Source organism: Zea mays, chromosome 2 (genome assembly GCF_902167145.1).
Source record: "Zea mays cultivar B73 chromosome 2, Zm-B73-REFERENCE-NAM-5.0, whole genome shotgun sequence".
Classification (NCBI taxonomy): domain Eukaryota; kingdom Viridiplantae; phylum Streptophyta; class Magnoliopsida; order Poales; family Poaceae; genus Zea; species Zea mays.
The window spans coordinates 124,248,833-124,266,918 of record NC_050097.1 but is presented as its reverse complement, the minus strand read 5'-3'; the positions used below and the strand labels follow the sequence as shown (position 1 = coordinate 124,266,918).

Sequence of the window (18,086 nt, the reverse complement as noted above, 5' to 3'; positions counted from 1 at the left end):
CACCAAAATCAACCCAAGGACCTCCCTACACTGACCACTCCCCTACTGCCCTTGCCCATATCGGGTAAGATAGTCATCCACTAGCTTTCCTAGTTAATCAGCTAAGGCCATCCCATACGACCCTTGTGGTAGCACTGTTTTCCCGAGTGGTCGCTCCATGTTCCCATTAACATAATGATCTTAACATGAACAGTAATAATAAACAAATAATAAAAGTGTAATCATGAATCATGTATCTCCATCCCCAATACCACGTAAAGCAATAGCAAGTACTACCCAAAATATTCAGTGGTAAAACAAGGTATAAAGATAGCCAAAATTGGGGTAACCTATTGAATCCCATCAAAATTAACCTATGCAGATCATTATGATTAATAAGAACATGACTGGGTAAAAATAGGTGATCAAGGGCACAACTTGCCTTCAATGAGCTCCTGCCCAGCAACTTCTATCTGCTGAACACCAGGATCCTTAGTAGCTTGCTCGTCTACTCGCATCAACACAAACATACATAGTATAGCAAAAATTAACATCACACCAAACATTTAAATAAAATACACAATAATAATCTACATATTAAAATAAGATCCTTGGAACAAGAATCATTAATTTTGGAGTTATAGATTTTAAGTTATGAATTTCCAAATGTATTATGTATTTGATACAAGATTAACTAAGAAATAAATTTTATTACTATTTTCATGCCAAAACAGAGACACTAGATGATAAACAATAATATTATAAAATTTTAGAAATTGGAATGGGTTAATTTGGACTAAGTATGAATTTTCTAGGAATTTAACAATTTCTAACAATTATTTTCACATTAAAAATTATTTTCTATATACTTTTACTAGGTTTTTCTAATTCCTTGTCTGGGCGCATAAAAGCCAGAGAGTGCAGGGGCCTCGGTGCAATAAATCCCCAGACTCAGAACCCTTATAAGTGGACCGCGGAAGGTTACTAAGTAATCCGAGGGGCTCATTTGCTTATTCGCACGACCGAAACGGTATCGTTGCCTTTCGGCCGTCAGATCTAAATCCCATGGACGCGATTAGATCAATCCTAACACGAAGCAGTACGCGCTATTAGCCACTGGATCTGAGATTCACGGCCATGGTTTAATGAAACCAGATTCAATCTGAGTCGAGGGATCACAGATCTACGGTTAGGGTTCTTTCGGACGAAGAGTTATTCACAGATTAGATCACGACTGCTCCCTGGCCATCCAACGGATCAGATCAGTTCGCAAACGGGTATGAGTGAATTTAATTGTAGCCATCGCACAGGATATCGACGGCGCAGGGCCCTTCTCCTACCTCCGGTTATAACCCCGGCGGCGCCGCCCTTCCGCTACGGTGGTGCGCCCCAGCGTTCGGCAATCGCCCAACATATGCCCTAACTTGACATTCGAAAGGGTCTTACTCTATGTGGGCGCTTACAGGAATCGAATGGGCAAACACGTATCAGCGATCGAAGCCCCGGCGATGCTGGCCACGCGACGGTGTGGGTCCGCGGGGAAGACTTGACTACGGCGAGTAATTCCCACCCATTTGATGTTGCGTCCTCCCGGCTTCTGCCCCGAGCGTGATCCGCGCAACCACACGAACGTCCAGGATGGGGCTATCGAGGTAGATGGGCGGTGATAACGCGGTTCGACTATGGCGGCGATGAACCACCGGTGTTTCTCTCTGGTGACGTCTGGAAGGAGTTAGAAAGGAAGAAGTGTCTCAGCTGCGACGAGGAGAACGGGGAGTCGGTCGAGAGTCTTATATCGCCCAGGCCGCCTGGTCGGGTAGTGGGGTCATCCACGGAGGCCGAGATCTCCGGTGAGCTTCTGCGCGAGGTGGGCGCGGTCCGCGCGGAGAGTCCGGTAAGATCCTGACGAACGGGCCCCAGAGGCCTATGAAACACTCACCCCGAACGGAGAGTAGGCGCGACTGCCAATGGGCCTCAGATGTCAGTAGGCGAGAAGCGTAACGGCTGCCAGGTGGGACCATGGCGTCAGCGCAGGCGCGTGGAGAGTTGGGTCGCGCGGTTGAATTCGGGAGTGGGCCGAATGGTTGGCTCAAGCCCATTCAGCGCACAGTTTCATTTTTCATTTAGATTTTTTTCCTTTTTCTATTCCTTTTCCTTTTTATTTTCAAATCTAGAATTTAAATTAAAATCTTGTGCCCAATTTATCCTCAAGTTATGTTGTGAAATCAAAAGTACCAATTCTGGAGATATTTTTAGATATATATATGTTATTTATATTTTTATATCATTTCTCTTTTTCTTATTTTCAATCTCTAATTTCAATTTAGGGTTTAATCCAACTTCTAGTCACTATTATATTATTATTATTATCCTTATTATTTTTATTTAATGCACAAACATATAAACTCCAACATGATGCACATTCTTTTATTTTAGTATCATTTGTTTTTATTAATCACTCTTAATTATATGTATGCTCTTATTGTGATAAACTAGCTGGATGCCCGTGCGTTGCAACGGGAATATATAATACTGTTGGGGACTTGTTCTCAAATGCTTCGGCTTGAAGGAGTGAAAATACAAGTGTGACGCCAAAAGCGAATGCCAAGTCAGCGTGAACAGTACGGGAGCACTGTTCATCTATTTATAGGCGTGGGACGCAGCCCATGTAAGATTACATTAATGCCCTTTATATTTATCAATAACTCTATAGTAATTCTTCGAGGTCTAATCTGGCTTTTCATCTTTAAGTCGGTTTCCCTTTCCGCCGTTATGCCGAAGCTCTTCCGCGCATAGCTTCGTAATGATCTTTTCCTTCGTCACAATCACCTTCCTTCCCACTCAAGCTTCGTCTTGGCCATAATCTTATATACTCGTAATCCAATTCCGAAGATACCTGCTCACACATTTCACTTGGAAAACATTGTTAAATCATGTTTTTGAGGACCTTTGGAAGCCGAAGGCCCCCAACAGTAGCCCCTCGTAATATTAATTTTGCTGTACTGAAAAATTCATATTGCGATATGGACGAAGGCCTTGAGCCGAAGGTTCGAAAAAACACCTTCCCTTTGCTAGAATAGAAACCAGTCATTGACAAGCGGGACCCTCCAGTTTCCGACATAATGGGTGTATAAATAGGGGCTCGCCACAATTTATTTTGGCACGCTCTCTTGCCATCTGTTTTGACTGCTCAAATAGGTTTCTGCCCACAAATTTTTGGTTGCCTCCTTATTTTGAAGCTTCGGAAGCGAGAGGCAGGAATTCCGAAGGGATGTCTGAGGAGAAGAAGGTTGCTGCCGAAATGAAGCTGAGCCTTTCTGAAGAGAAAAATCTGGGCTTCATTGAATCAATAGCAAAAACAAATACAGAAAAAATTACTAGGGAGATTTTGGAAGGCTTATCTGAAGATACTGGTGAAAGTGATAGTTATGATGCAGACAGTGGGGGTGAGGATTCCGAAGATCGACCATGGCGACCAAGCCATTCAGTCTTTGAAAGATCAACTATTGGGCAAAGTCACCTTGAAAACATGAGGGGGAGATATTTTTGAGATATATCCATCGTGAGGGCAGATGATGGAGAGAGGACTGTGCCGACTCCCGAAGATAATGAAGTCGTTATCTTCCGAAGCTTTTTAAAAGCTGGGTTACGATTCCCTATAAGCAGGTTCGTGGTAGAAGTTCTGAAAACATATCAAGTTTACCTTCATCAACTTACCCCTGAAGCAATAATAAGAATGGGAATCTTCGTCTGGGCTGTGAAGAGCCAGGGCCTAGAGCCGAGTGCGAAAAGCTTTTGCAATATACATGAATTATTATATGAAACGAAGCCCTGGGTAAAGAGCAATATCACAACAACTTTGGTTGCTACAGCTTCGGTGCTCGCTCTGGGTCAAGCTGTCTCGTGCCAACCTTTCGGAAGAGATGGCCCGGAGAATGGATGAAAGAATGGTTATATGTAAAAAATGATTTGAAGGTCCGAGAAGATATTAAGGATATTATCATGTGCCCCATCTAGCAGCGCTTCGGACTCCGGAAACCGAAGGTAGAAATGGATGAAGTAGCCAAAGAATGCCAACGGGCCTTCGGCGTAGTCTGCTCTTTTATTGGGACAAGGGATTTAATACAAGAACATATTGCCTTCAGTGTGTGGCCTCTTGCAGATAATTGGGAAATGCCGAAAGAAACTATTAAAGAAACTGACGAAGGTGGGCCAGTCAGGCTGAAGTATACATTCAGGTACGGAGACAAGTTCGTTGAACCAGATGATGATTGGTTAAAGAGCATTGAGACTGTAAGTGATGAATTGCTTGGGGTATATTCGAAGGCCGAAGATACTGCATTGTCAGTGGCCTTCGGAGGCCGAAAAAAGAAAAGACTCAACCGAGTGTTTGATGCAATCGGGTTTGTCTACCCCAACTATCGCTATCCAGCGCGGGGGCAAAAAAGAAAAGGCACAACTTTTGTGAAAAAACTGCTGCAGCTGCTCCTAGCGAGCCATCACCAAAGAGAAAAAGGGTAAAGGTTCTCACACACCGGCCATGCTATATTGAACCAGCCACGGTGCCTGAATGCGCCGGTGAGACCTCTTCGGCCACCGAAGCTGAAGAGCCAACCCTGCTGCCAGAAGTCAAAGAAGTGGCCGAAGTGCCAGCGAAAGAAAAGATGGAAGAACCAAAGACAGAAGAAGCGAAAGCATCATCTGAGGGAGTGAAAATATCAGAAATTTTAAGTCCTTCAGAAGAAATTGAAGCAGCAAAAATTAAAAAGGGCCCAACAGTGACCCCAAAAAGAAAAAGAATGGTTAATGTGTTAGATGTTTTGGAAACAATTAAACTTCCAAGCACAACCCCAAAGAAGACTGCTGAAACTTCTGAGGCGCTTGCTGAAGTATCCGTTGCTGAAGCTCCGAAGGAACAGACTGGAGTTGAAATAGGGCCTTCAGAACCAACCAAGGTAGTGCCTTTGGAAGCAGAAGAAACAAAAATTGCAAAGGCAACCGAAAAAATGAAAATGTCAGAGCCAACTTTGGTTGAAGAAATTGATACTGCTGGCCCCGAAGCATCTTCCAAAATATACGATTATATCGTGCGACATGCTTCAGGGAAAAAGTTATCGGAAGAAGAAGTTCTTGAAGCTAATCACTATGCCAAAGAATTGAAATATCCAAAGGGGGCACTAGTGTTCAATGGGACAGACGAAGATGACTTCCTATACTGCCTTCCTGACAACACAGAATTATCCGTCTGCCGGGAAATGGCTAGAAGTATGGGGTTTCCGAAGCTTGAAGCTGGATTATGCGCTATGACGATGGAGGATCTTGCGGATAGCCTTGCATATAATAGCCTGAAGGTATGAGAACTGCGTGCTTGGAAATTTTATAATTTGTAAATTATTCTTTTATTCTTATGCCAACTCTTTTACATATAGGGTTTAATACTAAGCAACACGTTAAGAGCGCAAAGGAATGCTGAAGACGAGAGCTATGATATTGCTTTCAACAACCTACGATCAGAGGTCATTAAGCTGAGAAACGAAGCTCTGGAAAAGGATAAAATTCTGCTTACATTGGTGGACAAGGTAAAAAAGGACGAAGCTGCCTCAAAGGCCCAGGCCGAAGCTCAAAAACGCGAAATTAAAGATCTTCAGAAACAGCTAGCTAGAGCCAAAGAAGAACGTATACTTGAAGAGACAAGACGAGAGCTTAGTGATCAATTGGCCAATCATTTAGAGATAAGTGTTAAGGAGCTTCGAGCATCCCAGAGAAAATGCTATGTTAAATCCATAGAATGCGTTAAGAAGATAAAATCCAGCTTCGCCAACGTTGGCGCATTCTCTAGTGAAGAGAATTTCTCAAGAGGCAATCCTGAAGGTCCAATGGAATGGATCAGTCACGAAGCAGAGGCCTTTGAGGAAATCCTGAATTGCCGCGGTGACATCTGCGCTTTTTCGGGTGCTAGAGGAATTGCTACTGTTTTGGAGAGGAAAGGTTGCGAGCATGTGAAATCCTTAGCGCAGTCCGAAGCTCCCTTGTCCTCCGAAGACATTAAAGACCCCTTAGCCGAAGCAAGCATGGTCAGCGGAAAATTCTTTACTGACATCTGGGACAACGGCGGCCGAGAAATGGCGCAAGAGATTATTCAAAAGAGTGAAAAAGGCATCCATGATGCTAGAAAGGTAGCAGAAGCTGCCGAGAAAAGTACAGAGCCCGAAGGGCAAATAGGTATTAATTAGTGGTTTTTTTTATTATATTGTAATTTTTAATTCCAAACGTTGTTCGCGGTTTGCAATAGTAATATAGCCGTATCTTCTCTTTCCTCAGAACCTGCTGAGGCATCTCCGGGCCCCCACCCGAAGGGGGACGATGAAATTAGAAAAATGGCCGAAGCCATTATGGACAAGGTTGTCGACCAGCTATTGAATGAAGCTGCAGAAATAGTGCTTAAGGAGGATTGAATGCTATTGTAGAAACATTTGGAACGTAACATGTGTAATATATTGTAACTTTGAATGTAATATATAATTTGTTTATAGTTTAATTCTTTACGATGCATGAAATTTTGCATACATACCATTTTTGAGCCTTCGGCGAAAAAACACCTTCCCTTCTTTTCATGCTTCGTGAAGAAAATCTTTTCTATATCTCAAGAATTTGCTTACTTCTCTGATGAAGAATATCCAGGCTTCGTGCAATATTCTCCGAAGCTATAAAAAAGTTTTGTGTTGCTTCTCTAATGAAGCTGCACTTCGTGCCGATTTATCTTGTGCCTTAGCACGATTTTCTCTTTTCCGAAATATTCTCCGAAGATCAACATTGTATCTCTTTTCCAAAAGGCTTTGTGTTCCTCATGCAGTATGGTGTATGATGCTTATGTTATGCGAAATGATGTGATGATGCTATGTTATGCAAAATGATATTTGTGCCACAGATACATATCCCTGTAATAAAGCACACACACTTTTTATATCAGCGCTGACTTTTCACTGTAAGCCTCCCTTAGGAGCTTCTTCGCCTTTTACTTTCAGCGGAATCAGCGTTTATTTTTCGCTGTAAGCCTCCCTTAGGAGCTTCTTCGCCTTTTACTTTCAGCGGAATCAGCGTTTATTTTTCGCTGTAAGCCTCCCTTAGGAGCTTCTTCGCCTTTTACTTTCAGCGGAATCAGCGTTTATTTTTCGCTGTAGGTTTAGAAAACTTACACTGCGCTCCCTTAGGAACGACTTTTTACTGTTTCGAACGATTTGTACTTTGTCCGTTAAATCAAATTTTTGATAATACAAAGGTCCTTCAAGCCACCATAAATTCGTATGCTTCGGCGACTCAAGCCTATGGAAAAGACATATTTTTATTATGGTAAAAGACAAAAGTGTTATAAGAAATTGAAATTCGATAAAAGACACTTAAACTCTTCATAATTGTTCCTTATTAACAAAAAGGTAATACTGAATGTAAAGATGCGAAAGAACTGCTGTTGAGGTAGGATATTTGTCAATAAATGTGCTTCGACTCTGGCACAGTACTATTGACTGTGCGAGCTTCAGACTCCTCTCTGAAATCCCTCTGAAGGTGATTGTGCTGACTCCCTTCTGGCTGCTGCCCTCGCTGGGTCGGCGGTGGCGGTGGAGGCTGCTGCCAAGATGCTTGGGGTTGGCTCGCCGAAGCAACAGAAGCCGCAGAGTGGTTGCCTACGTATTCTGGAATATAAGGCGAGTGATACGAAGCAGTATGCATGACCTGCTTCGGCTGACTTTGTTGCGCTGCTGCTTCTGCTATTTCCTTCTGTTTTTGGATGGTAACGTGGCACATCCTGGTGGTATGGCCCTTGTCTTCACCACAGAATAGGCAGTAAATTTTTCTTGGCTGGTCTCCAAACCTTCCCCCGAAGCCCCTGGCGCCTCTGCCCCTTGGCGCTGGCGGCCGAAAAGAACTTTGCTACTGGCCCGAAGCTTGTGAAGAGTATTGTGGCCTTTGCTGCTGACTCCCTCGATCATCAGTTTGAGCAGAGTTATGAATTGACCTAACATTCCTCGGGTGAAATCTTCCTCCGAAGCCCCTGGTCATTTCAGAGAACCTGAATGCTTCCTCCCTTCTTTGGCGGAAGTCGTTGTCAGCTCGAATGTATTCGTCCATCTTCTGGAGCAGCTTCTCCAACGTTTGTGGTGGCTTCCTGGCAAAGTACTGCGCTGAAGGTCCCGGCCGAAGCCCTTTAATCATGGCCTCAATGACAATTTCATTGGGCACTATTGGCGCTTGTGCCCTCAGACGCAGAAACCTTCGGACGTACACCTGGAGGTATTCTTCGTGGTCCTGGGTACACTGAAATAAAGCTTGAGTAGTGACTGGCTTCGTCTGAAACCCTTGGAAGCTAGTTATCAGCATATCCTTCAACTTCTGCCAAGAAGTGATTGTCCCTGGCCGAAGAGAAGAGTACCAGGTCTGAGCAACGCTCTTGACAGCCATGACAAAAGATTTTGCCATGACTGCAGTATTGCCACCATACGAAGATATGGTTGCCTCATAGCTCATCAAGAATTGCTTCGGGTCTGTATGACCATCATACATGGGGAGCTGGGGTGGCTTGTAAGACTGGGGCCATGGTGTAGCCTGCAATTCTGTTGAGAGGGGAGAAGCATCATCGAAAGCAAAATTTCCATGATGGAAATCTTCATACCAGTCGTCCTCATTGTGGAAGCCTTCCTGATGGAGCTCTTTGCGTGGAGGCCTTCGGCTCTGATCATCTTGAACAAGATGACGAACCTCTTCAGAAGCTTCGTCTATCTGTCTCTGAAGGTCGGCTAGGCGAGCCATCTTCTCCTTCTTGCGCTGCACCTGTTGCTGAAGGATCTCCAGGTTTTGGATCTCTTGATCCAAGTCATCCTCCGGAGGTGTTGGACTAACAGCCTTCCTCTTTTGGCTTCGGGCCTCTCTGAGGGAAAGGACGTCCTGATTAGGGTCCAGCGGCTGTAGAGTGGCAGCCCCTGTTGCTGAAACTTTTTTCGGCGGCATGACGAAGGTGATGCTTGCCGAAGATATTCAAAGCCCAAGAAATGGAAGTGAGTTCACCGGAGGTGGGCGCCAATGTTGGGGACTTGTTCTCAAATGCTTCGGCTTGAAGGAGTGAAAATAGAAGTGTGACGCCAAAAGCGAATGCCAAGTCAGCGTGAACAGTACGGGAGCACTGTTCATCTATTTATAGGCGTGGGACGCAGCCCATGTAAGATTACATTAATGCCCTTTACATTTATCAATAACTCTATAGTAATTCTTCGAGGTCTAATCTGGCTTTTCATCTTTAAGTCGGTTTCCCTTTCCGCCGTTATGCCGAAGCTCTTCCGCGCATAGCTTCGTAATGATCTTTTCCTTCGTCACAATCACCTTCCTTCCCACTCAAGCTTTGTCTTGGCCATAATCTTATATACTCGTAATCCAATTCCGAAGATACCTGCTCACACATTTCACTTGGAAAACATTGTTAAATCATGTTTTTGAGGACCTTCGGAAGCCGAAGGCCCCCAACAAATACCAGTATACTACGATAACTTATATACAAAATCTGTGTTATATTGTTATGAGAAAATGTTTCATAATCAATTTGTGATCCTAGCCATACATAAATTTTGTTATTTTAATCTAGTTATTTCACCACTACATTGCAACCATCAGTATCATGCAAACTTCGATATATGCCACGATTTGTATGGTCTCATCATTGGAGAGCACGAGCACGTTCCACACATGCCGGAAAAATTCCCTCGTACATCGTTAGTCATCAGACACGCACCACCATATGCTCTTGCTTAAACAAAAAGGTAAGTGTGTATGTGTTTGCGAAGAGAATTAAAGGCAGGCCGGCACAAAAGCTACCCTGACGGTGGCGAGGATGACAAACTGGTCACTGTTGTCGATCCTCCTCTGTGTCACCTCTGGCACCAAGATGACGCCACAATCCTCGATATAGTAGTCGTCGAACGCATGCGACATGACGAGTACCGATGACTCTTGGTTGGGCTGCCAAACGAAGTGCACCCCGGGCTCATCAGCGAGGTAGTACCCATGGCCGTTGCACTACCGAATGCGCTATTCCACTACATACATCATGTTCGAGGACACTCACACAACGTCAGCAACGTCCATCGTCCCAGCGCACAAGAATTCATGTCCGGTCAGTAGCGACTTACGTGGCAGGTTGGGCTTCAGGTGGACGATGAGCTGGACGGCGTGATGGTGTCGTCGTCGGATGAGGTGTCCAGAATAACCCGAGAGTCGTCGACGTTGGCGACAACCATGAGGCCCCCCTGCTTAACGATGGACAGCGCGGTGCAGCTGCTCTGGACCGCGTCCAAGCGGCGGCTTCGCGGGAGCTTGTCGTACACAGCGGCGCATGCGACCACGTAAGACTGCTTTTAGAGGTCGAACTGACAGTCGCCAAGCTTCTTCTCGTCATGGATGAGCGACGACAACGCGAATGCCTCCTGCTCATGGAGTTTGTTCGGGGTTTGAAGTAGGAAACATGGATTCATGCTTGGCGTTGGTTTATGAAAATGACTCACAAGTCTGATCCATGGAAAAAATATTACAAAGAAAAAAATTCACACATGCAAAAAAGGGAATTTAAGTATAATGCATTATTCAAACAAAAGAAATAGCATGCAAAGCTCTTCTTTAAATAATATTACCTCCATCCAAAAATATAATTCAAGAATATCAGTGATACTTATCTACTACTACGCATTGTGCAATGGTAGCAAGTGAGCTTGGAGAGAGATGTAGTAGATGTGTTTCCTGTCATAGATGTAGACATAAACACATATAGGTGGGTGCCCGTGCGTTGCAACGAAAACATTTAATATCATGATAAATTATGAACAAATGTGTGTTATACTGTTATGTGAAAATGTTTCGTAATTAATTTGTGATCCTAGCCATACATAAATTTTGTTATTTCAGTCTAACTATTTCATCACTACATTACAACCAACAGTACCGTGCAGACTTCTATACATGATAGTTGAATGCCCGCGCGTTGCAATGGGAATATATAATACCAGTATACTACGATAACTTATATACAAAATATATGTTATACCGTTATGAGAAAATGTTTCATAATCAATTTGTGATTCTGGCCATACATAAATTTTGTTATTTATAATCTATCTATTTCACCACTACATTGCAACCATCAGTATCATGCAGACTTTGATATATATCACGATTTGTATGGTCTCATTATTGGAGAGCACGTTTCACACATACCGGAAGAAATTCTCTCGTACATCGTTAGTCATTGGACACGTACCACCATACGCTTTTGCTTAAACAAAAAGGTAAGTGTGTGTTTGCAAGACTAATGGTCAAACATCGTATAACCACAAAGTTAGAATACTATATTAATATATTAAATAAATTAATACAATAGACATAGATTAACCCAATTAACATAGGATAAATAAATATCTAATTATAAAAGTATGAAACATGGTATAATCAATGTTGTTACTGCGTAGTAAATATTCATACGAGACTAACACAACTGGAACGATTCAATTTGGAATTAAAATGGGGAAGTTACGAATTTCCAAAGTTTCTATGTATTTGATATAGGATTAATTAGGAAATCAATTTTATTGTTGTTTTCATGACAAAACAGAGGTATTATGTGATAAAAATAATATTATAGAATTATAGAAATTGGAATGAACTCATTTGGATTTAATATGAAATTTCCATGAATTAAATGGGTTTCTGCAATTATTTTTAAACTAAAAATCAATTTCTAAACTCCTTTTCCCTATTTTCTTTATTTCCTGGACTGCGTCCCAAATTCCAGAAAGATCAGGGGCCAAGCTATAAATGTTTTTCTAGACTCAGTGAGCATACAGAGTGGACGGTGGGTTAAACACAAAAGACGTTTTAGTTGAAGTTATACACAATTCAACATGAGTCATGTTGGCTAGAGGGTGGAAGGCTAGGCATTCTGCTCAATAGATCCAAGGTTCGATCCCTAGGTAGCCATGGTTTGATTTTTTTTCCTGCGCGCGGAAAACTGGTGTGCGGGATTGGACGGCTGAGATTGTAGAACGGTAGAATGGACGGCTGAGATTGCAGAATGGTAGAACACAAAAAGGCAGGCTACTATTGCTAACTTAATAAGTAGTAGAGATATATGGACACAAAATAGGGAGATCAACTATATTCTCTTTGTATACATTTTTGGGTATTACAAATTCTACCCCCCTTACAAAGAATCTTGTCATCGAGATTTATGAAGGACTAGGAAAGAGATGGGGAAAGTCTATGCATAATTCTCCTTCTCTCTCCCAAGTTGCCTCATCTTCTCCAAGGTGACTCCATTGCACTTTGCACATTTTAATCACTTTGCTCCTTGTGACATGAGTCAGTGTATCAAGAATCTTGATGGGATACTCAGCATAAGTCAGATCATCTTGAACACTAAGATCCTCCAGTGGTAGCTGCTCTTCAGGTACCCTGAAACACTTCTTCAACTGTGATACATGGAAGACATCATGTACATCCGCAAGATGATCAGGTAGCTCCAATTGATATGCAACCTCCCCCACTCGCTTTAGGATTAAGAAGGGTTCAATGAAGCGAGGGGACAACTTCCCTTTAACTTTGAATCTCCTCATACCCAGATTGGTGACATCTTCAAATAGACATGATCACCCTCCTTAAACTCTAGCAGTCTTCTCCAGGTATCAACATAGCTTTTCTGCCTTGAATGTGCAGTTCTCAAATTCTCTCTTATTTGATGGACTTGTTCCTCTGCCTCTTGTATAATTTCAGGTCCAAAGAACTTCCTTTCACTAGTTTGATCCCAATACAGTGGAGTCCTGCACTTTCTTCCATACAAAGCCTTAAACGAGGACATCATCAAACTGGCCTGGTAGCTATTTATTGTAGGAGAACTCTGCATAGAGCAAACTTTTATCCCAACTACCACCATGCTTAAGAGCACAAGCTCTTAACATATCCTCTAGTACTTGGTTGGTTCTCTAGGTCTGCCCATCAGTTTGGGGATGGTAGGCCGAACTAAAATTCAATCTTGTATCCAAGCACTCGTGCAACTTCTTCAGTACCGAGAAGTAAAAAGTGATCCCCGGTCTGACACAATCTTCTTTGGCACACCATGTAAGCATACAATCCGTGTCATGTATAACTCTGCTAGCTTGGCTCCTGAATACGTGGTCTTCACTAGAATAAAGTGGGCTACTTTAGTTAGCCTATCCACAATCACCCATATAGAGTCATACCCAGCAGATGTGCGGGGTAATCCCACAATGAAGTCCATGCCAATCTATTCCCATTTCCACTCACGTATCTTAAGCGGGTGCGGTAAACCAGCAGGTCTTTGATGTTCTGCTTTCACCCTCTGGCAAACATCACATAGTGCAACATGTGAAGCAACATCCTTCTTTTGTCCATACCACCAATACTTCTGCTTCAAGTCCTGGTACATCTTAGTACTACCAGGGTGGATGGAGTAAACTGAGTCATGTGCCTCCTTCAATATGGTTTCACGAAGACTGTCGATCTCTGGAACACAAATCCGGTTCTTGAACCATATCGTGCCCTGCTCATCCTCCGTGAAATCTGGGCCTCTACCTTCCGTTATCAGATCCTTGATCTCCTAAATTTTGGCATCACCGATCTGACCCTTTCGTATTTCTTGCTCTAAGGTAGGTTCCACTTCGATGGTAATTCCTTCAGTATGAGCAACTATCCCCAGATTGAGCCTCTCAAAATCTTCTGCTAACTCATCGGGTAACTGGGTGACAATAGTTGCATGGACCTGCCCCTTCCGACTCAAAGCATCCGCAACTAGATTCGCCTTGCCCGGATGATAGTGAATTTCCAAGTCATAATCCTTGATGAGCTCCAACCATCGGCATTGCCTAAGGTTGAGATCCTTCTGAGTGAAGATGTATTTTAAGCTCTTGTGATCAGTGTAGACTCGGCACTTGGTTCCCATAATATAGTGTCTCCAAATCTTGAGAGCATGCACAACGGCTGCCAGTTCTAAGTCATGAGTGGGGTAATTCAACTCATGTTTCCGCAACTGGCGAGACGAGTAGGCAATGACATGTCCTTCCTACATAAGCACACATCCCAGGCCCTGGCGACTTGCATATATATCAAAATTCTTCTGTAGGTCTGGCATAATCAACACTGGGGCAGCCATCAACTTAGATCTCAATTGATCGAAACTCTCTTGGCATTCCTCAGTCCACTTAAACTCCTTACCCTTCTCTAACAATGAGGTCATAGGCTTAGCAATCTTATTGAACCCTTCAATGAATTGCCGGTAATAGCCTGCGAGTCCCAAGAAACTCCGGATCTCCGAGACTGTACTTGGTATCTTCCAATCCATTATCGCTGTTACTTTAGCTGGATCCATAGCAATTCCTCCTTTGGAGATGATATGCCCGAGAAAATGTACTTCATCAAGCCAGAAATCACACTTGGTAAATTTGGCATAAAACTAATTATCCCGTAACTTCTGTAGCACCATCCGCAAATGCTCCTCATGCTCACTATCATTCTTGGAATAAATAAGAATGTCATCGATGAATACTACGATGAACTTATCGAGATACTCCATGAACACTTTATTCATCAGATTCATAAAATAAGCTGGTGCATTGGTTAAGCCAAATGACATGACTGTGAATTCATATAAACCATATCGGGTTGAGAAAGCTGTCTTGGGAGTATCAGATGGCCTAATATTCATTTGATGGTAGCTCGACCTGAGGTCAATCTTGGAGAACACCCTAGCACCTCTCATCTGATCAAATAAAAAATCAATACGAGGTAACGGGTACTTGTTCTTAATGGTGACTTCATTAAGTGATCTATAGTCCACACACATACGTTGTGAACCATCCTTCTTCTGTACAAACAGTACCGGTGCTCCCCAAGGTGAGGAACTCGGACGAATGTACCCTGCCTCCTGCAACTCCGTTAACTGCTTCTTAAGTTCTTGTAACTCTTCTACGGACATTTGGTAGGGGCGTTTAGAAATAGGAGCAGTCCTAGGTAAGAGATCAATGACAAACTCAACTTCCCTCTCCGGTAGCATCCTTGGTAACTCCTCTGGAAAGACATCTGGAAAATCCCTAACCACACGGATGTTGTCACCAACAAACTCCTCGGCTATAAAGAATGTCGCACGTCTGGTAGAGGTAGTTACTGCAATTTCAACTTGAAATCTTTCTCCTTTAGGGCTGGCGAGTTCTACAGTACCCCTACCACATAGTATAATGGCCTTTGCCTATATTAACCATGACATACCAAGGATCAGATCTATACTGCTTGCCTCTAATATTATAGCGGTAGCCCAGAATTCTCTTCCCATAATTGTTAATGTCAATCTATGTGTCGTATAACTTGCCTCAACAGGCCTTTAGGTGTAATTACTATCATTGATGTTTTCATATTTTGCAGTGGTATCTCATTTGTGTTGGCATATCGAGCAGACATAAATGAATGTGTAGCACCAGAATCAAATAATATGGTTGCAGGAATTGCATTAATATAAAACATACCAAGTGCGATGTTAGCACCATCAGGAGTAGCATCAGCGCTGACTTGATTAACCCTGGCAATAGAGTATCCCTTGTCAAGAGTCTGTTGCTTGTTCTGAGCTAGTGTACCAGAATTCCCCACCGGAAAAGCATTAGCATAGTGCCCAATCTGACTGCACTTGAAGCATGTAGGGCCTGTCTTCTGTCCTGTAAGCCTCACCGAGTGCCAGTGGGGGCAGCCTGACGAGTGTGAGGCATCTGTGGAGTCCCCTGTGGAGCATACTGAACTGGACGTGGTCCTCCTTCAGGACGAGCTGGGGTACACTGAGGCGGAACGTAGCGAAGACAAACACTGCTGCTACCATGTCCCTATGTAATGGCCTTCCTCTTTAGATCTCCCAATTGAACACGCTTGTGTTCAATAGCGAGAGCTTTATCAAGCAGCCTCTGGAATGATGGAAATGTGTGTGCAACCAATGCATATTGTAGTGGCCCATTGAGTCCTTCTATGAAGTGCTCTTGGTTCCTTTCATCATCAGCCACCTCATCAGGAGCATATATTGACATCTGAATGAATTTGTCGCGGTACTCGCTGACAGACATGTTGCCTTGCTTCAATGACATAAACTCCTTCTTCTTGATCTTCATTAATCCAGCAGGAATGTGGTAGTTTCTGAACTGAGTTGTGAATTCCACCCAAGTAATAGTGTCAGCAGCATCATGGTCAGCAACATAAGAATCCCACCAGTCAGCAGTAGGACCTGTCAGACGACCAGAAGCATATAGAACCTTCTCCCGGTCAGAGCAATGGGCGATGTTGAGCATCTTCTCAATTGATTTCAACCAATCATTAGCATGGAGTGGATCTGGCGAGCTGGCGAAGGTAGGCGGCTTGTGGCTCATAAATTCCCAGTGCTTGTCCTAGGGTGGAAGTGGAGGTGGTGGTGGTGGCAGTGGTGCTTGCTGCTGTTGCACCCTCCTTTCCTGGCGTATCTCCTCTCTCTCTCGGCACATCTCTTGGCGTTCCTACCGCATCTGAGCATGCATATCTGCCATAGTATCCACCATCTGCTGCATTATCCGCATCTGGGCAGTAACTGCAGGATCAGCTCTGACTGGTGGAGGCTGTGGAGGATCCATCTCAAGTTGTTGTTGTGGTTGTCTGAATATCCTCCGAGTATGTCGATTGGGAGGTAGATCAATTCCACCACCCTTCTTGGTATTGACCATCAGAGTTAGAAACATATGGTAAGAAAAAAAGGATTGTAGACAAGGCATGTACTTACGAAGCATGTAACTTTGGGGGATTTATTAGCTAAGTGTGTCACCTACTAAAGCTAATACATTACCTTATGGTGGTACATGCTAAGATGCCCAACTATACTATTCCAATCAATCAAAGAAGCAAATCAGGCATCTTCATCAAAACAATCATCCAACATTTTAAATATAGAAAATAGTTTTAATTTTTTCTTAGGCCTCCTATCTCTTAAAAGGTCTTAGATGTAGGATTCCAAGGTGTGAAATCCTCCTTGTCTTAGAATAGAAAAGGTAAGAATAATCAGAGTAGAACAGTAGAAGGTGAGACAGGGTCAAGATAAGTATAGAAAGAATCAGTGTAGGTAAGTAGGTAAGGGTTTTGTCCATTTCTATCTAGGTTTCGTCCTATAGTCAACATTTCCTCTGATACCACTTCTGTCACACCCGGATTTAAGGGATAAAGTCGGGTGCATCTCATATGTGCGCCAAGGAAGAACAACACACATAATAACAGAGTGCATAGAGATAAATGTCATAAATATCATAAATGTACTTATTACATAGCGGAAGTCTTACAAAATAAATGATAAAATAAAGCGAACTAAATATTATTCTCTGGCGCCACAAAGTTGACTGGGAGACGCCACCTAGATTAAGTCGAACTCCTCGTTGGGCGGCTCCTCTTGAACCACCTTTTCTTCTCCTGTGGGGGTGTCAGACAGCAAGGGTGAGCTCACATACGTTCATAGCTCAACAAGTTGTGGGGAATAATGTGCATAACACACCAAAGGTGGGAGTTCATGTGAAGTGTAAGGCTGATCAACAAAATAAAGGTTGAAGCTAAGCATTGCTTTTATAAGTTCGTCAAAATTTTATTAGCAGTTAATAAGTGTAAGTGAATACCAAACCATAGTAATAATAAAGAAAAGTAATAATAAAATAATCCCAATGTGATGCAAATGACAAATTGAGTTTTAATTCCATAGATTAATCATATGAGGGTCCGAGCTGCTAATGACCGTGAGCACGACTAGTATACTAGTTTTACACTCTGCAGAGGTTGCGCATCTTTACCCACAAGTCATGTTACCCATCTGCCAAGAGACGGCCAATCCCATACACCTCTACCGAGGAGGCGAGGCAGGGTAACACTACGAGGCCTTTACAAAATTCCACTAGCTTCAGAAAACCCGCTACAGTTTATAGGAAGCTCCAGTGCAGGGATCTCTCGCCTAACCGCCATCGCAGCAAAATCAACCCAAGGACCTCCCTACACTGAGCACTCCTCTACTGCCATTGCCC

General features: G+C 43.2%; 1 protein-coding gene across 1 annotated transcript in view; it reads right to left on the bottom strand.

Moving 5' to 3' along the window:
* The window catches only part of LOC103646924 (uncharacterized), a 53,819-nt gene extending 37,930 nt beyond the window's left edge, over positions 1-15,889 (bottom strand). Inside the window, exon 1 of the mRNA XM_035965076.1 lies at positions 15,745-15,889. Coding sequence (XP_035820969.1) covers positions 15,745-15,889 — 145 coding nt within the window. The remainder of the gene's footprint in view (positions 1-15,744) is intronic.
* Between the last annotated feature and the right edge of the window lie 2,197 nt (positions 15,890-18,086).